This window comes from Mauremys reevesii, linkage group 8 (assembly GCF_016161935.1).
Source record: "Mauremys reevesii isolate NIE-2019 linkage group 8, ASM1616193v1, whole genome shotgun sequence".
Taxonomy (NCBI): Eukaryota; Metazoa; Chordata; order Testudines; family Geoemydidae; genus Mauremys; species Mauremys reevesii.
The window spans coordinates 98,345,416-98,365,297 of NC_052630.1; the positions used below are offsets into that span (position 1 = coordinate 98,345,416).

Consider the following 19,882-nt stretch of genomic DNA (forward strand, 5'->3'; position numbering starts at 1 on the left):
ACCTACAAGCAACTCTAAACTTTTATTAAGGTATGCTATTCACATACATCTGCAAGTCAAAATATCATCTTCAGCTAAACAGGAATGTATTAGAGGAGTAAAGACAATATAAAGGCAACAAACAAATACAACACTGAGATGGTATACTGAAAAGGCTTGAAAGAAAGTAGCTGTCCAATATGATGGGCCAAATTCTTCTCTTATCTACACCTATGATAACTTATTGGAGTTGCATGGAGGTAAGAGCAGAATTTAAACCAATAAGTCTAGCATCATTTGGTTAAGTGTGCAAATCTACCTGAGGTAGATCGTGCCAAACCAACCTGATCTCCTTCTTTTGAGAAGGTAACAGATTTTTTAGACAAAGGAAACGCAGTGGATCTATTTTACCTCGATTTCAGTAAGGCATTTGATACGGTTCCACATGGGGAATTATTAGTTAAATTGGAAAAGATGGGGATCAATATGAAAATTGAAAGGCAGATAAGGAACTGGTTAAAGGGGAGACTACAGAACTGTCAGGAGGTTATTAGTGGAGTTCTTCAGGGATCGGTTTTGGACCAATCTTATTTAATCTTTTTATTACTGACCTTGGCACAAAAAGTGGGAATGTGCTAATAAAGTTTGCGGATGACACAAAGCTGGGAGGTATTGCTAACACAGAGAAGGACCAGGATATCATACAGGAAGATCTGGATGACCTTGTAAACTGGAGTAATAGTAATAGGATGAAATTTAATAGTGAAAAGTGCAAGGTCATGCATTTAGGGATTAATAACAAGAATTTTAGTTATAAAATTGGGGACACATCAGTTGGAAGTAACAGAGGAGAAGGACCTTGGAGTATTGGTTGATCACAGGATGACTATGAGCCGCCAATGTGATATGGCTGTTAAAAAAGCTAATGCGGTTTTAGGATGCATCAGGCGAGGTATTTCCGGTAAAGATAAGGAGGTGTTAGTACCATTATACAAGGCACTGGTGAAACCTCATCTGGAATACTGTGTGCAGTTCTGGTCTCCCATGTTTAAGGATGAATTCAAACTGGAACAGGCACAGAGAAGGGCTACTAGGATGATCCAAGGAATGGAAAACCTGTCATATGAAAGGAGACTGAAAGAGCTTGGCTTGTTTAGCCTAACCAAAAGAAGGCTGAGGGTAGATATGATTGCTCTTTATAAATATATCAGAGGGATAAATATCAGGGAGGGAGAGGAATTATTTAAGCTTAGTACCAATGTGGACACAAGAACAAATGGATATAAACTGGACACTAGGAAGTTTAGACTTGAAATTAGATGAAGGTTTCTAACCATAAGAGGAGTGAAGTTCTGGAACAACCTTCCAATGGGAGTAGTGGGGGCAAAAGACATATCTGGCTTCAAGACTAAGCTTGATAAGTTTATGGAGGGGATGGTATGATGGGATAGTCTAATTTTGGCAATTAATTGATCTTTGATTATTAGCAGGTAAATATACCCAGTGGTCTGTGATGGGATGTTAGATGGGGTGGGATCTGAGTTACTACAGAGAATTCTTTCCTGGGTGCTGACTGGTGAGTCTTGCCCACATGCTCAGGGTTGAACTGATCGCCATATTTGGGGTCTGGAAGGAATTTTCCTCCAGGGCAGATTGGCAGAGGCCCTGGAGGTTTTTCGCCTTCCTCTGCAGCATGGGGCATGGGTCACTTGCTGGAGGAGTCTCTGCACCTTGAGGTCTTTAAACCACGATTTGAGGATTTCAATAACTCAGACATAGGTTAGGGGTTTGTTACAGGAGTGGGTGGGTGAGATTCTGTGCAGGAGGTCAGACTAGATGACCATAATGGTCCCTTCTGACCTTAAGTCTATGAAAAAAAAATCAAAATACACCATTGCCTTTCAATACAACATCTGCACATTAATGGCTGTAAGAAACACATAACCAGGCACGGATTCATGTTGCCCCCAGATGTTAATGGTGGTTATAGTTGCCATAAAACACCTCTGGAAAGTCTGTCAGGGTCTTGGGACTGGTTATCACAGTCCAGTTTATGGCTAAGGAAGCATTTCCTGAATCCATTTGGCTCTGCAAATGCACTGCCAGCTGGTGCCTTCTGAAGGATACAGTTCCATGCCTGGAAAACAGCAAACATGGTTTAGATATACACAGAGAACAGCAGGATTTTGTTTATAAAATTTGTTCTTGCTCATTGTGAGTGAAATCCACCTCTGCACAAACAGCCCCTAGAAGGCTGATGCACCACTTAAATCCACACAAGTACTCAAAACAGGGCTTAAGTGGAACCTAAATGATTGCCATGTCTTGTGCTGGCCCTCTGCATAAAGGTTAGAGATATGCTTGGATTGAAATGACCAAGGATAATTGCATTGAAGACTGTGTAGTTTAACATTTATATTCAGCGCCCTCTGAGACTGCAACATACACTGCTAATGGCACTTCAGAAGTTAAGGGATTATAACAAACTCCTTGGCTATCTTAAAATAAATTATAAGGCACAGCAAATTCTTTATGCCACAGATTCCACCTGCTACCACTAATCCCTCCCCAACCAGAATTTCTCATTAGCGAAAAAACAAGAGGGCATGCAGGGGACTTATAATGGGAGACAAAGATCTTCATCTGTGAGTCACAGATTCTAATGAAGGCCAGGTTGGAAGTGGCTGAAATGGCACATGAATAGTTAACAGCTAATTTCAGTCCAGTTCCTAGTGGATGTGTGTGTCCATGTCACAAAATCACTACCTGTATTGATCCCCTGGTGAGTAACCCTGGAAGAGTGACCAAGGAGTGAATGGACACCAAGAATGAATTACCTTCTTGCCCCCAGAGATGGTCCTTCCAGGACAGAGATTAGTGTGGGATGATGGGAGAAAGCTTGCACTGCGGCTTCTCAGTCTTTAGCTGTTCTAGGGCTAAACAGAGGATTTTGGTCTGCTGAGCTGTTTACCCAGCACTTTTCATCAAAACACAAACAGCACCTGATGCTGATATTTTGCTAGTTTATCTAATATTTCAGCTATTCTCTCCTTGCCAAATAGATGCAAAGAAAACCATGCCTATGCAGTATATGTATGGTAACATCACAGGATGTTAAAGGCTAGCTCTTCCACAGTCATCAGCATGGCATGGCTAAAAATCAAGAGAAAAATTCAGTTCCCAAAGGCAAAGTTTTGGTCACATTGAGGAGTTTTAATCTTACTTAGCTGGGGTGAGGATATTTCCCACAGGCCTCTTGGAGTAATAAAGTCAGTGCACAGTCTACAGTATATCTAATTGAGTTATATTTTGAATGTGACCACATGTTGCACTAACGTAATCTAAACACTTGCCAGTGTGAGTGCGTTGAGAGGCCTTTCCCAAGCTTGTTCTTGAAACCAGGTTCAGATCACTGGGGAAAGGAATGTGCTCTACTACTATTTTCAAAAGGGTGGATTAGGTGGGTGAAATACTGTACGCACATTAAGCAAAATCCATCATCTTCTCTGTAGCTTTCTTTGGCAAGTGAATGTTTGGAGTGTTGGATGGAATTTTTGACAGATCTGGGGTCATTTATAGGCTTTGGGGGATAATTCCTGCCACTAGGGGTTAGCTCCTGGTAATAGCTCGTGACATCAAAACATATTGTACTGGCCTATTGTAAAATAAATGACTTTTTTTAATCCAGCAACTAAAGGAATTGAAAAATATTTAAAGCAGGGATTGGAGAAACCAATCTGGACCCCAACTTTCCTGCCAAAACTTCAACCAAATATTTGCTGAGGTTCAGAAAAGTTCAGATAACTTTCCCACATTACCACATTATTTTTCACTTTCACGGCAAATACTTCTTTTTTCCTTAATTCCTGACAGAGCTAGAAGCAAAATTGCTTAAACAGAAATCCCACAAGAAGCCTCATATGAAAGCAAATTCTCATGGTATTTCCAGGCCAGTTTTGTAGACTCAAGAGGCTCAGTTAATCTGTGAATTTTTGGGTCTTTATCAAAATTGAACTAGAACTCCAAACTCACTGAAGTCCCCCTTCCCTAATTAGGTGTCTTCCCTTGTCTAATCCACATGGTTCTTCTCTTTCCTCCCTCTCAATAAGTAACACCACTTAACATGCTACATTTCAGAGCACTGCACAAACGCTACTCTTCACAACACCCTTGGGAGGGAGGGAGTTATTATCATCCCTATGTCAGAAATGGTGAAACTGAGGCAGAGAGCATGACTTACTCAAGGGCACATAGGGAGTTGGTATGAGAGCCAGGATTAGAACCTATGAGGTCCTAGCTCATAATCTGTTCACTAGGTCTCACTGCCTCAGAATAAATCATTGAACTCAAAGTAAATTTTTACCTGAGGAACTTGCTTAAAGCCACATGGGCTGCAGGGACTTTTAATCTTAGAACCCACGGGGCAATGAAAAGAATAAGACAAAACAAATGGGTGACTTTCTAGTTTCAGGCACCTTGGTAATCTTACCATGGCATTATTCTCCCATAAACCTTCTGATTTGCAACAATAGGAAGCAATGGTCTTTTGCCTTTGAACAATGCTGTATTTCAAAATGAGTTTTGTCATAATAAATATTTCAACAAAAAAACAAGTAGCAAAACAAACCAACCCCCTTCATGCTGCTGCTGAAGGGAAATGCACAGAGATACCATTTGGTTCAGTTTGCTAAATGGGATGTAAAAGTAAAATAAGGCACGGATTTCTCACTGCTTGTATGTGTGTTTATTGCATAGCCTTGTTGTTCCAAGGACAGTTGCTGAGCCATAAAGGTTCCCTCTCCCCTTTGACAGACACTGTTGGTCCATGGCCTTGCATGCACTCTATAGATGCTTAGCCATGAGCTTTCACTCCAAGCAAAAAAAAAGAATTGTGTTTCATTTCACCTAATATCCTGCAAATTATTTATAAATTCCTTCTCAAGGCTGAAGCACATTCATTATGTTTTGAATGCTTCCTAGCTTGGTCTGTGGGGCAGAAAACTTGACCTTTTACAACAATTCCAGCATGCAGTGAAGTCAGAATGAGAAACCTGGGTTTTTGCAAGATTCCCTTCCATTTCAATTTGAGATTTGGCATTGCAACAGTACAGACTGTATACTCAGAAAACAGAACAATGCTGAACTACTCATCTGATATTTAAGTCCCTATTTTTCTAACATTAATGCCTTTTTACCTGTTCATCACCAAAGAATCTTTTCCCAAAAAAGGTCACACTGGCTGCCTCATAAGTGAGCCGTGGTGCCTCCTGGCCACTAACGTAACTACAGTATGAGGGGAATGCTTTCTCTCTCTCAGCATATTACTATGAAGGAGCATTTCTGGGTGAGTAAAGTAGACCCACTAATAAGGGGTCATTAGTGTATAAGTTACCCACTCTCTGCCATTATCATTTTTCAACATCCTAAAAATCCACCTAGGAATTTATAGCATTTTGAAAATGACTGTGCCCACCACATTGCTTAGAGAACTAAAGTGAATAACATTCTCACTGTACCTACTGTATTGCAGCACTGTGGGAATCCAGTCCAGTGCCTTTATATATTTCACAAGGAACTCCCTCTAGTCTCTCTGCCTGAAAAAAAAAAATTCAGTAAAACAAACAGCAATATGCTTTTCTCAGTTAAATAAATAAATATGTATAACTTGCCCAAAGCATTACAAAACACACTACTGGGAACCATCTTTCACTACCTGAGAGGATGGCATGGATTAGATCTGTGGTTCTCAACAAGTGGTACGTGTACCCCTGGGGGTACACAGAAGTCTTCCTGGGGTACATCAACTCATCTAGATATTAGCCTAGTTTTATAACAGACTACATAAAACACTCTAGCGAAGTCAGTAGAAACTAAAATTTCATACAGACAATTACTTGTTTATACTGCACTATATACTATACACTGAAATGCAAGTACAATATTTATATTCCAATTGATTTATTTTATAATTGTATGGTCAAAATGAGAAAGTAAGCAATTTTTCAGTAATGGTGTGCTATGACACTTTTGTGCTTTTATGTCTGATGTTATAAGCAAGTAGTTTAAGTGAGGTGAAACTTGGGGGTACACAAGACAAATCAGACTCCTGAAAGGGGTACAGAAGTCTGGAAAGGTTGAGAGCCACTGGATTAGATGACCTGATGGCGGAGGTCTTTTTTTGGTCTCTAATCTCTATGGCTATGTCTATAATGCAGTGTAAACCCATGGTTCAAACTCAGGCTCAAGCCTAACCCCCCTTCTATCTACACACAAATCACCCCAACCCAGGCTTGGACCCAGGGTCTCAGCACCCCACATGGGTAGAGGGTCTCATCCTTTGAGTCAAGGTGGGACCCAGGGTTCAAGCCATATTGCTTTGCAGTGTAGATGCAACCCCACTGGATTCATTCTCTGAGAGTCTGCCAAAAGAATGCCGTGGGGTGACTTTATTTGTCCTCTATACAGTCAAGTTTGGTGGACAGTCAAATTTTCCCACACTGCACCATGAACAAAGGGCTAGAGAGGACACATTTTGGGAGGGCACAAGGAAGTCTGGGATATGGGTGGTTGGACTTTGGGCCAGCACAATGCAGTGTAGACACCGGAGCTTCCGTTTGGGACCCAGGGTTCAACAATTCCTAACCTAAGGTTACAAATAAGTATAGCTGCTCAAACCCTAGGTTAACAAACCCAGGGTCTGCGAACGCAAGTTCTACTAATACTGGGCTAACATTGCAGTGTACACATACCCTATGATGTGATAACCGAGGGACATGTTAAAAAAAGATAAAGATCAGGATGAGAACATAGAACTGGAAGAGGCATCCTGTGTCATCAAGTCCAGTCCCCTGCTACCTCAGGCACCCATGGTCATATAATCCCATTCATTAATTTCTCAAACTGAAACCAGTTAGATTTCTTGCTCCCACTCAGGGCCGGCTCTACAGTTTTCACTTCCCCAAGCAGCGTACCGAATTGCTCCGCGGACGGTAGGGGCAGTCCGTGTGCCCTTAGGGCGGCAGGCGTGTTTCCGCGGCGGCAGCAATTCGGCGGCAGATTCTATGTTTAGCTGAAGCCGCCACAGACAGCTAAACATAGAAGCTTCTGCCGAATTGCCGCCACCGCGGAAACGCGCGTGCCACCCTAAGGGCACACGGACTGCCCCCACTATCTGCGGCGGCAATTCGGCGCGCTGCTTGGAGGCAAAACAACAGGGACTGCTGCCCCTTGCAGATTGCCACTCCAAGCACCAGCTCGGAATGCTGGTGCCTGGAGCCGGCCCTGCTCCCACTACTCCTATTGGGAGGCGGTTCCAGAGTCTCACTCCTCTGATGGTTAGAAACCCCCTTCTAATTTCCAGCCTAAATTTATTCATGGCCAATTTATACTCATTTGTTCTTGTGCCAACATTGTCCATCTTAAATAGCTATTCTCCTTCCCTGGTGTTTACCCTCCTGATGTATTTATAGAGAGCAATCATATTCCTTTTCAGTCTTCATTTTGCTATGCTAAACAAGCCAAACTCTTTTAATCTTCTCCTGTAAGATAGGTCCTCCTTTCTCTTATCATCCTCATTGCCCTTAGACTCATAGACTTTAAGGTCAGAAGGGACCATTATGATCATCTCGTCTGACCTCCTGCTCAATGCAGGCCACAGAATCTCACCCACCCACTCCTGTAACAAACCCCTAACCCACGTCTGAGTTATTGAAGTCTCTGCACCTGCTCCAGTTTGAATAAAACTTTACATGAGTTACCAGTATAGTGCACAGTATTCCAAATGAGGTCTTACCAGTGTCTTGTACAATGTAATTAATCCTTCCATATCTCTACTGGAAATATCTTGCTTGTGAAGACATGCCCTAAGCATGTATCTTGTAATATTAAAGCGCTGCTGCGCCAGCACTTTAACATGGCTGTGTAGTCACAGCACCAGTATTAAAAAAAAACAAAAAAAAAACAACCCCACCTGCGCGAGGCGAGTAGCTCCCAGCGCTGGGAGCAGAGTCTACCCTGCCACTTTACAGTTCTGAAACTTACTGCGCTCTGGGGTGTGTTTTTTCACACCCCTGAGCAAGAAAGTTGTAAAGTGGCAGTGTAGACAAGGCCTTAGACTGCATTTGTCTTTTTTTTTTTCCCACAGCCTCATCACATTGGTTGCTCACAGTCATCCTGAGATTGACTAATACACCCAAGTCTTTCTATTCCTCTATTGTTTCTGGTTGATAAACCCTCCACATACAGCAGAAAATGGAGAAGATAAAAAAAGAGTTATTTAGGGTGGCACAGGGTGTGGCATAACTAGGAGTCATGAGGTGAAATTCAGCAAAGGAAACTATAGCTTAGATTATAAGGAAAGCTCTGCTAATGAGATATTTTAAACTGCAGAACAGTTTCCTAAAGGAAATACCTGTAGCAGAAACTCCCCTGCACTTGACATTTAAAACGGATTGAAAAAACACTGGATAACATTACAATAACATTTTGCACTATTATAGCACCTTCCACTCAATGGCCACAAAGCACTCTGCAATAAAGCCTCACAATCACTCTGTAACACAGGGAAATATTACATTTTGCAGACAGATTAAAGGGGAGATTTTCAAGGTATAAATGGCAGTTAGGTATCTAACAGATTGCACAGCCAATCTTAACTCTAGTATTTCCTAATTTTTGACTGCTTGCCTTTGTAATCATAATAATATTCTTTTAAATAGTGTTGTGTCTGTAGTTTCCTAGGGTTTTACAAAAAATAAACTGAAAAACAGAAATTTCAACGAGGCATCTTAGTAACACCCAGATGGATCTTCCACAGGATTGGAACCTTTAGATGTACTGTACAGACCTCTGCCACTTAAGCTAATTGAGTAACTCATAGCAGTAGTAGGTTGTCATCTTCTGTGGACTAGAGGGGATGAGAGACACACTTTGCCAGCAAGTTTCACAGATATTTGTGGACAACAGAAATATTGTGAGACTCAGGAATCTTGGGTTCCAGTCCCTGCTCAGGAGGGGAATGTGCTCTGGTGGGCACAGATTCTTATGACTGTTCCCATCACCCTTTCTGTCATGTCCTGTCTCTTCACCCCAGTCCCATTCTCCTTGCCTACCCAGTCCCAGTCTCCACTCCTCACACTACTCATCCCAGTCTCCTTGTCCAGCAAGTCATAGTCTCACTTCTCCAGACTCCTCCATCCCATCTTCCCTTATTTCCAGTTCCAGTCTCTTTACCCAGCTTTTTTCAATCCCCACCCCACACAATTCCCTTTTTCTCAGACTCTTTGCCTAGCCAGTCCAGTTCCCTACCACTGTGGCCACCAATTGCTCTCACCCCACCCACATTGGCTTCCTCTCCCAAACTCCCTTCCCAGGCTCTTCATCCATTGTCAGTGCTCCTCCAGAGTCTTTGCCTAGACAGTCCTTATCCTCCCTCCTGCCCCTGGCCTCTTGTCAAATATGACTCCCCTCCCCCATCATCTCCTTCTCCCTACCCCACTGGTTCTCAGTCCTAGTCTGCTTGCCCAGCCTTTCCCAGACTCCCCCCCAAACTTACTAGTTCCAAGTCCTCCTATTATGTTTTCCTCCCCATTTTCTAGTCTCTCCTTCACAGTCCACTCCCAGTCTCCCCCAAACCCCAACTCCCAGTCCTAGTTTCCCTCTCCTCCCCTTGCAAGACTCCAGTCCCAATCCCCTCCCTCCCTTGCAAGTTTCTTGTCCCAATTGACTCCCTTCGTCCCCACCTCCTCCACGTCTGGCTCTTGTGCCCTGCTGCGTGAGCCCCGCGAGCCCAAGTCTGCTGACACAGACCAACTATGGGTGTTTTACTGACGTGTACACATATACTTAGGGACAGATTTTTAAGGCTATTTAGGTGCTCAGATGGATCCCTAGTAAGGTTTTTAAATTCTTGATGGAGTAAACCTTCATTGCTGCAGATGATGTCTACACCACAAAGCTGATCTTACCTGCTGTCTGCAAGCTTAAACCTGTATCCAGCTTGCTGCGTGGCTTCGTACTGATAAACAAGTAACAGAGAACACACACTGTGATGATAAAAGCAAGCAGGACCACTGCTGCTATCGACAGACCCACAAGTGCACCAACACTGAGAAGAGAGAAAACAAAGTGATTAAATGTACACGCTAATCTGTGATGCCTGTCAAACAAATGGCCAACATGGGATCTGGAGGTTACCTGTATTCAATAGGGCAGGGAAACAATCTTACATTTTTACTACATGTACAGATTTAGGGCCAGATCCTTAGATGGTGTAAAGTTCCTCAGTGGACCTAAGCCATTTTACAGCAGCTGAGTGCTTTTATCATGTTACCTGGTGCTTATTGGGCCTGATTCTGCTCTCATTCACAGTGATGTAAATCAGGAGTAACTCCACTGAAGCAACACCCATGTAAAATTGGTATCAGTGAGATAACTCTCTAGTCCTGAGCCCGCCTCCAAACAAGTCATCAGAAAAAGGTAAAGAAATGTATGTTCTGTGCTGGGAAATGCTCATCATTTACTGCAGCAATCAGTTCCTGTGTGTGCAACAGCTGGAAGGAATTACCCCGGCTTCTTAAAAATAAAATCAGACAACATCAAAGGCACGCTAACAAGAAAAATCAATAAAAAGTACTGGGGAATTACTTGTCTTCACCATCTCTTTTTAACCCAATCTTCCGTGATTTTATTGGCACTTCTACCATGGAACTTTGATTTAAAGGATGAAAGAAAAAATGTTTCTTCCGACGTTGCACTATAAAAAAAAAGGCTCCCAACCTCCTAGAAGGTTGCTTAGGAGTCCATGCAAATATTTCATTCTTGACTCTCTTCTCTGAAGGAACATAAAGGGTATTAAATATTTTAGATTGAAGGTTAATTTTTGTACTTCAAGAAAATACATTTCTTATTTTAAAATCTAATAGGAACATGTTTGATATAGCAGATACATATTTGTCACAGGCTTCTCTCCTTTTGGTTCTGAAATGTGTGTAAAAAGGGCTAATAGAGTTTATTTAATGATTCAAACAGCACCATTCTTTTTTGTTAGTAGCTTTGCAGGAGAGAGTGGAACTCTGTGAGCCCTGTTATGCCTCTGTCTTAACGTAACAAGTTTTTAAGGCAGAGCAATTTGCTGCTTGTAGACCCTTTGTCAGTATTCACTGCTGCAAAGGAGCTGTGTAAAACTGAACATTAATTCACTTGCATCCAGCTACTACCTCTTCAGCTGCAATGTACTGACACACCCACCATTTAATCATCTCAGGAGGCACTTCTTTATACAGTACATCTGTGCTATCATTACATGGCTCATGCAAACCACCATTCAGGGTAAAAATAGAAATGTTAAGGAGGGTTACTGCAGCAGGAAGAGTGTTGAGCATTTCTCATCTCAAGTAAAAGGGTATAGAACAGCATGACACCAAGGAAGCTCTCTACATCTGAAACACTGCCACATCCTAGCCCCCTCTTATCACTAAGGCTGCGATTCGGTCACAGAAAGTCAGAGATTCTGTGACATTCACAGCTGCAATGGCCAATGAGGCTGATCCCGGGGCCAGCTGCTCAGGCGCCCTGGGGCCAGCCTCACCCGGCGCGCCTCGGGTGCCCCACAGCCAGCCGAACTGGCTATAGCTGGAGCAGCCCGGAGCCAGCTGCACCGGCTGCTGTTCAGGTGGCCCCAAGGGCAGCCCCGGGGGCGTGTTGAAGGAGTGGTCCTGGGTGCAGCTCCAGGACCAGCCACACCTGCTTGGGCGCCCTGGGGAGCGCCCAAGCAGCAGTCCCAGAGGCTACCCCAGGGCTAGCCGCACCGACAGCTGCTTGGACGGCCCAGGGAGCGCCTGAGCAGCGGTCCTAGGGGCAGCCAGCCCGGGGGAAGCACCCGAGCAGCAGTCCTGGGGCAGCTGGCCCTGAAGAGTGCTTGAGCAGTGGTCCCCGGGGCCTCAGAACAGGGGTGGCTGGGGGCAGTCAGCCCCTGCAGCCAGTGCAGGGGCTAGCTGTCGGCCTCTGGGCCCCCACAGCTGCAGTGTCCTGGGGCCCCAGGAACTGCTAAGTTTTAGTCAAGCGTATTTATATAGTAAAAGTCATGGACAGGTCGTGACTTTTACTAAAAATACTCATGACAGAATCTTAGCCTTATAACTTATCACTAAGAATCAGCAAATCACTTGCAGCTATGAGAACAATCACAATCAGATACAGACATCTGGAGAATAGCACCTTGCTGTTGCTTTTTTGTTGGAACTAGTTGGAAACTAAGACAATATGTATATTGAATCTACTTTTCAACATCCATAACCATGCTATTTCACAGCCAGATCCCTTCAAACATCTCAAAGACATCCGTCCAATTGAGGATTATATAACAACTTTGATTTTCTAAAACACAAAAATCTGGTTTTGTACAAAGCTTTTTTAAAGGTTTTATGAATTTTACATATTTAGATTATTTGGAAATGCTTTTCCTCAGCTCTAATACTTTAACAAAGCTTCCTAAAAACAATATTAAAAACAATGTTAAAACATCTGCCAAAAATAAGATGCCAAAATAACAACAATGACCTGCATAACAGCCCATGCCTTCCCCTCAAACCTGAGAATTAATATGGGCTGTTGGGGGCAGTGAATTGCAGCCAAAGGCCACTTGCAGGTGGTGTTCTGCTACTCTCATCCCTCCCTTTTAAGCCATGGAGTATTAAACTCGACTGCTTTCACTGATACAGCTGTAGTGGTATCACACAAGGAAAGAGGGGATCTCTCAGATGGACAGGTTCAAACCATTTAGGGCTTTAAAAGTAAAAAAGGCCACCTTCAATTCCACCCAGAAGCCCACAGGCAGCAGGTGCAGAGCACTGGTGTGATGAGCTGTCACTTTGAAACACTACTCAACAATTACTTTGCACTAACTTTGGCTTCTGAATGGTCCCAGACTGTAGGCCTGTGCACAGCATGTTGCAATAGTATAATCCTGAAGATGCATAGATAATGATCACAGGACATTTCAAAGGGAAGTGCACAGCATTCTGGATAAGCACAGATGTAAAAAGGTGTTTTTGCCCCCAACTGCTGGATAACCATCTGGTGGTAACCTTAATTTTGCATAACAAATAGCAATCAAGATGCAGATATAATCCTTACCAATACTTCTGATTGCTTCCACTAATCTAACAACGATCTCATAGTCTCATCTCGATTGAGTCTCAATTGGCTAGTTCTCAAATTAATGCATACACTATGTCATCTGTTCCAGTGTATTGGCTAGATCAGGCATGATAGAGATGCACAGCTGTGTAACAGTAGCATATTAATATGCTGTAGCCCATGTCTTCTTACTAACACTATGGAAAACAGAGATTCAGAATGGAAGCAACACTTCAGCAAGAATAATCAGCGCTATCCAAAAGAATTCTGATGAAAGAGAATGCAAATTAGTCAGCTATAGAAATGGCAACTATGTTCTTGGAGACAAACATTAAGAAAAATAGAAATGGATACAAAGTTAGAATCTGCAATAAATAGTTTCTTTTTTAATATTATTATTTCATTAAAAGGTCCAAAACCAAGTAATCCATTAAAAAAAAAGCCATAAAAATCCAAAGTAAATTACTTCCAAGGTTTTAATATATACTTCATAAGCAAAATTATTAAATATTATTTTCTTCCTTGGTATTTCTTTAATTTACTTCCTGTGGAGGCACCAACCAAGAGTACTGAAAATATAACCTCTGCTGAGGAGTTCTCGATCTGAGATGCTGGACAGAGACAAATTATTAATTGTTTTGTTATCTCAGCTCCCCCTCCTGGTTAACCCATGCATTAGCTCATGGGCACTGATTTGAAAGAAATTGGTGATTTGTGTTTACTTTCTCTTGATTAAGTGCCACACACAATAAAAGTTTTAAGGGAAACCAGAGTACAAGCATCACAATATTAGTATCTGTTAAGGAGCCTTTCATGAAAGGCTGCCTTAAAGCAGGCATAAATGGCTATCAGAGGATCAATCCACAAAGGAGGATATTTGGGTTGCCTAGAACCTGCGTAGTTGCTCCTATCCCAACCCCCTCTCACAGGCTAGTGCAGGGGGAGTGGCTAGGGAAAAGGAGCATAAGTATAGCTAGCAGTTGTAACAGTTAATCCATGGGGAGTTGTCACAATTTAGAGCAGACTAATGCCATGCTAAATTACACGATGGTACCAGACTGGTGTAGATCAACCCAGGATTGAGGGCACACAAAGGTGGCTTAAATAAAAACACCTTTGCACTTCTCCCCTGAACAACACAGAGCATTCCTCAGCAACAGTTCAGGTTTGGGGCCAATAAATCCATAAAGATACATAAGCCTTGGTTCAGCTACATAGACTTTCATACATAGAATCCTTTGTAATAAAAGCCAGGCTCTGATGTGAAAGAGGAAATAAAAGCCATGAAAGAAAAGGCCAAAATAAATAAAGTGTGAAAGCATCTGTGAGAAAAGAAGTCAGGGAGAGAATGAGAAATAGGTAAAGGGATGAGGTCTCAATAAAGGAAAATGAGGACTGAAAAGACAGTAAGCAAGAGTTCATTAATGAATAAGCTATGAGAAAACAACTGAGCTTGGGGGGGGGAGGCAAAATTCCACAGAAACAGAGATGCTGTAACAAAATGAAAGAAAGAAAGAAAGAGGTGAGGAGTGGGTAACAAATACAAAGAAAAATAACTGGAAGGAAAAAAATCAGTGAGAGAAAGCCTCAAACACTCGTGATGGATGTTCAGGACTCTATAATTAACCATGGAACAGACCCACAGAAAAAAAACTGTCCTGCAAATGTTAGGAAGGGTAACTGCTATTGATTAGAGAGGCATGACTAGTAGTGTAATGAGCAGAGACCTTGGAGACAGAATTTCTGAGTTTTAATCCTAGCTCTGACACCCAACTTCCTGTGTGCCCTTGGCGAGCCAGCCACCCCCTCCCAAATGCATTGGGAGGATTCATTATGCAGCACTTTTTTAGAACGTTGAATATTTAAAATGGTACGTATTATAGAGCAAACATAATTAAAACTGAGTTACCCTCTAACTACTTCATATGGATACATCATGCATTTAACTTACTCAGATTAGTCTCAATTGCTCCTCAGGTTCATGTAAAGACATGGTTGCAAAGAAAGCTCATGAAAACAATATTTCTCTGAATTACATTTTCAAGCAGAACAGCAATGAACAGCCAAAGCAGAGTCATATTTTAGAGGTGGTCCTTATAATAGGATTTTGGTTCATTATTTGATTACTGTGCATTGCTTTGAAGATGTAAGGCCTGATTCTCCATTGCTTCAGCCCTGGTGTAGTCACTCACATGAGTGCAGAGTGTAATGTGGGACAACATTTTACCAAATCAGAGCAGTAGCATTTTGCACCCACTCTCAGCACCACCGTGACTGCACAAGGGCTAAAGCAGTAGAGAATCAGGCCCCTGAAATGTTATATAATTTTTAAGTCCTAGTAGCCACAGTATTTAAAGGATGGTGATGATCCCAACTGTTTTTAAAGTGTTCCAGAACTAGAAGAAACATTTGAGAGATTAGTTTAAAAGTTACTTGTTTTAAAAGTGCTTGATAATGAATGTGATATAGATTCTGCTCTGGAACAAAGACAAACAAGTCAAACTGTTCTCAGTGGCTAGACATTTTTAACTCTTTTGGGATAGAACTACAGTAACGCCTCGCTTAACGTTGTAGCTATGTTCCTGAAAAATGCGACTTTAAGCAAAACAATGTAAAGCAAATCCAATTTCTCCATAAGAATTAATGTAAATGGCGGGGGGAGGGGGTTAGATTCCAGGGAAATATTTTTCACCAGACAAAAAAATATATATTATATAGATATACACACAGTATATGTTTTAAACAATTTAATACTGTTCACAGCTATGATGATTGTGAAGCTTAGTTGAGGTGGTGAAGTTAGAGGGTGGAAGAGGGAGGGATATTTCCCAGCGAATGCCTTGCTGCTAAATGATGAACTTGCACTCAGCTGAGCCCTCAAGGGTTAACACATTGTTGTTAATGTAGCCTCTCACACAAGGCAGCATGAACAGGAGGGAGGGTAGACAGCATAGCAGACAGAAACAGACACACACCTTGTGTGTGGGGGAGAGAGATGCACACTGCCCCTTTAAGTAAGCCGACCCACTCTTAAGTACACTGTCTTTTTAAGTGGATCAGGAAACAGACAGCAGCTGCTGCCCCAAGCGCTCTCTGTCTCTCTCCATGTGTCCCCTCCCTGCTCTATATGGAGAAGGGGTAAGCGGGGTGCAGGAGCAGGGGTGGAGGGAGACATCCTGACATTAGCGCCCCTCCCTCCTTCCCAGCAAGCAGGAGTCCCTGGGAGCAGCTCCAAGGCATGTTGAGATATTGATAGTTTTATATATGGTTTTGTAATTTCTTAGGTATAGATGGAGTCCAGACCAAACCTTCTTAGCTGGAATTGGTAGCTGTGACAGGATGCCAAGGAACAAATAGGGACATCCTCAAGACTTATGGCCAAATTCCCTGCTGTTGTGATTCCACTGACTTCATGGTCAAATCCCCTACTGTTGTAATTCTGTTGATTTCAGGATCAAATTCCCTGCTGGTGTAATTCCATTGACTTCAATAGAGTTATGCAAGCAGATAATTTTGCCCTCTGTTTTTTACTGCACAAAAGGACAGTCTTCTACTGCACAAGACAACAAAATATATTGTTTTTAGTATCTCCGCAATTTCTTCCTTTGCACAAAGCAGTTTACACAATCCCAGTTTCCTTTCTTTTCAGTGTGCTGCATAACCCTGACGGACCAAGGGATGCACCCCACTCGTACTTATTCTCTACACCAATATCGACTTGGACTCTTAATACATTCCATGGGTGGCGTACCCGAGCCCACTTATCCACTGATGCTTTAAAAACTCCCACACCCCAATCTGGATCTATGCTGGTTATGTGACATGTATGTACCTCATGAACCTTGTAACCGATACTTGCAATCCCCCATAACCCAAGCCCGACCCCAGATGTACAGTACCTTCCCTCTTAACTTGTGTAAATTTAATTTTAAACATTAACTTTAATAAAATTGTTTTCAAATATTTTAACAGTTTAAGTTGCACTTCAAATAGCTGCAGTCAGATTCCCCATGTTGAACAAAGAGGAAAGGAGACACTGCTGGGAGAGATTCAGGCATGTTCCAAAATAAAAGTGAATATGGGGCCTCACACAAGCACATATGGACTCAACCCAACACATCTTTTCTAACTGGTATGATCTTACTAGTGGCATCTGAAAGTGGATAGCCAAAATTGACAAAGGTCTCCTATGAGCCAATTTACAGCAATGGGTAAAGATTAGAGATGGGCAGAAAATGAGATCTCCACAGAAAATGTTGACATTGTGTCAGAAAACTAAAAGTGCCCTTCCAAAACCAAAAACTTTGCGTTTTCATTTTTTGAAAAACAAAAAAAAAAATCTCTTTTCCACAAAAAGTAGACCCTTTTTGCAAAAAAATTAATCAAAAATCTTAGTGTTTGTTGCAAAATCGTTTCAACTGAATTATTTTCATCAGCTGTAGTACAGATTTTTATATGTCTGAATTCTTATCCTGTACCTGGAGTTTTTTTTAAAAGTCCCTTAATTTTAATAACTGTAATTCTGCCATTACAGTCCTCAGAAGAGAGTTTAAAAATATCAGGGTGCAAGCAAATATCATCAAAACAAACTTCACACAAATTACCGTAAGCTGAACAAACATAGCACCTTTACAGGCCCAGGATAACAAGTGCAGAGCTGCTAAGTCACACAGGAGATTAGTTTCCAGTCACTTTTTAAAGACTCTCCCTGTGTTGCAGAAAAAGTGTTTTTCCATGAGACATTTAACATCTTCCTCAGTGTTCAAATCTCTTTCACACTGCTGTCCCCCTCTAAGAGCAGGGTAGAAAGTCTCCTGTGACTCTATCCCTGCAGGTACCCCGGTTCAGGGCCGCCCAGAGAATTCCGGGGGCCCGGGGTCTTCGGCGGCGGGGGGCCCCCGCTCAGGGGCGGCTCTAGACCCCAGCGCGCCAAGCAGGCGCGTGGGGCGGCCCTTTCCCTGGGGGGCGGCATTTGGCTCCGGTTGAGCTCCCGCAGGCATGCCTGCGGGAGGTCCACTCGTCCCGGGCTCCGGTGGACCTCAACCGGAGCCGCGGGAAGACGGGAAACACTCGTGGGGGCCCCTCTTGCCCCCCCCTCTGGGCGGCCCTGCCCCGGTTGCCCAAAGCAGTGGTGGAGGTTCTGTGACACTGTCAGGGCTACCTCCTGACACTTGTCCCTTGCATGTATCCCGGACCCAGCGCCCAGGGTGGAGTTAGAGCCTCTGCCCCCCCGGCCCAGCATGTAACGCGCAAGGTAGAGCTGCAGGGTCTGAGCCCCCACCTCCCGCGCGCACCCTCCGTCCCTCACCCAACGCCCAGCTCAGTCTGTGCGCGCGCGGCCCCTCCCCGTCACCCAGCAACCGGGACGGGTCGGTTCGTGCCCCCGGCCCCACGCGGACCCCTCCTCGCCCCACGCCCTGGGACGGTCGGTTCGTGCCCCCGGCCCCGCGCGGACCCCCCCTCGCCCCGGGACGGTCGGTTCGTGCCCCCGGCCCCGCGCGGACCCCCTCCCCCGCCCGACGCCCGTACGGGTCGGTTCGTGCCCCCGCCCCGCGCGGACCCCCCCTCACCTGACGCCCTGCGACGGTCGGTTCGTGCCCCAGCCCCGCGCGGACTGCCCCCCCCCCCCCGCCCGCTGGGACAGTCGGTTCGTGCCCGTGCCCCCGCCCCGCGCGGACCCCCCCCCCCTCGCCAGATGCCCGTACGGGTCGGTCTGCGCCCTCGTGGCCGGCTGAGGGAGCCGCTCTCACCTGAGCCACCACATGTAGCCGTGCTCGTAGGGGAAGAAGCTGTGGGGGTCATCGCAGCAGTACTTGACGTCCTGGAAGCCGCAGCAGTACACGGCGCTCGCCTCGCCGTCCGCCCGCGGGCAGCTGAAGCCGCTCACCGACGCCCCGTCGGCGCTCAGGTAGCTGGTGCAGTCGGAGCTCATGGTGCGGCCGGCGGGCGGAGGGATACCGCCGGGAGCCCTGTCCGGCGCCGCTGCCTGAGCGCGCCGCGCAGTGGGGAGCCGCGGCAGATCCTGCCTGGCAAGCGGCCGCCTCCACCTCTTCCCGAGGCTGCTCCGCAGAGCTCCCCCGAGAGAGGAGCGCAGCCCCCGGTGGCGGGGGCGGGGGGTGTCTCACTCCCAGCACTGGCCAATGTCATCCCATCCGCCTCCAGCCCTGGCCAGCCCGCGGGCTCCCCCCACAGGACAGCTCCGGGAAGCTCACCTGGGGAGGCGCTGCGCTCCCCCGCGGGTTGGATTGTCTACAAGGGGCCCGATCCCCCCTGCACGTCGGTTACACCAGGGAAAGATTAAGTCCAAAGACTTTCCTAAAACTTGTTTCGCTCGTCCCACTGCTCTCTGCAGCCCAGACGGCGAAAGGAGGGAGTTTTCACGGCGGTGATGTTTGTTATGCTGACCGTTTTTATCCATATAGATGAAACCAATTGCTTATAATCGAGAGGGACATTTGTTCACCCCTTAGGGTACTTTTCACTATTCAAAATAATTGTCTTTCTCTGCAAAACATAACAATCCCTTTAACCCAACAACTGTCATGATGTAGACATCTGATATAGCTGGACAATCTCAGTTGCAGACAACCCAGTGTTTATAATTATCCTTTACTTCCAACATTGCCACCTCGACGCATTATCTCAAACTTTGCCAAGAGCCTTTCTCCCTCCACTGTGGCTAATGACAGATGGATTTTGTTATCAGAAAGCCTGAAGATAATTTTCTACAAAATGTTGCCTAAAGCTTATTATGGGCACTTGGCAC

The 19,882-nt window shown here is 44.4% G+C and overlaps 1 protein-coding gene across 1 annotated transcript; it reads right to left on the reverse strand.

Moving 5' to 3' along the window:
• Nucleotides 1-1,787: 1,787 nt before the first annotated feature.
• SHISAL2A (shisa like 2A) lies at nucleotides 1,788-19,208 on the reverse strand. Its single transcript, XM_039483677.1, has 4 exons — nucleotides 18,867-19,208; nucleotides 9,945-10,084; nucleotides 5,500-5,569; nucleotides 1,788-2,116 (listed from the first exon to the last, which is right to left on the reverse strand). Exons 1-4 carry the CDS (start codon nucleotides 19,046-19,048, stop codon nucleotides 1,954-1,956), a joined length of 555 nt encoding a protein of 184 aa, XP_039339611.1. The 5' UTR covers nucleotides 19,049-19,208; the 3' UTR covers nucleotides 1,788-1,953.
• Between the last annotated feature and the right edge of the window lie 674 nt (nucleotides 19,209-19,882).

What these genes read in the sequence shown, in the direction of transcription:
- SHISAL2A (XM_039483677.1), bottom strand. Translation starts at nt 19,048, where the DNA reads ATGAGCTCCGACTGCACCAGCTACCTGAGCGCCGACGGGGCGTCGGTG. An exon ending in GGCTACATGTGGTGGCTCAG is followed by an intron (nt 10,085 to 18,866) that starts GTGAGAGCGGCT and finishes CTCTCTTCTCAG; the next exon opens with TGTTGGTGCACTTGTGGGTC. An exon ending in TTTAAGCTTGCAGACAGCAG is followed by an intron (nt 5,570 to 9,944) that starts GTAAGATCAGCT and finishes TTTTTCAGGCAG; the next exon opens with AGAGACTAGAGGGAGTTCCT.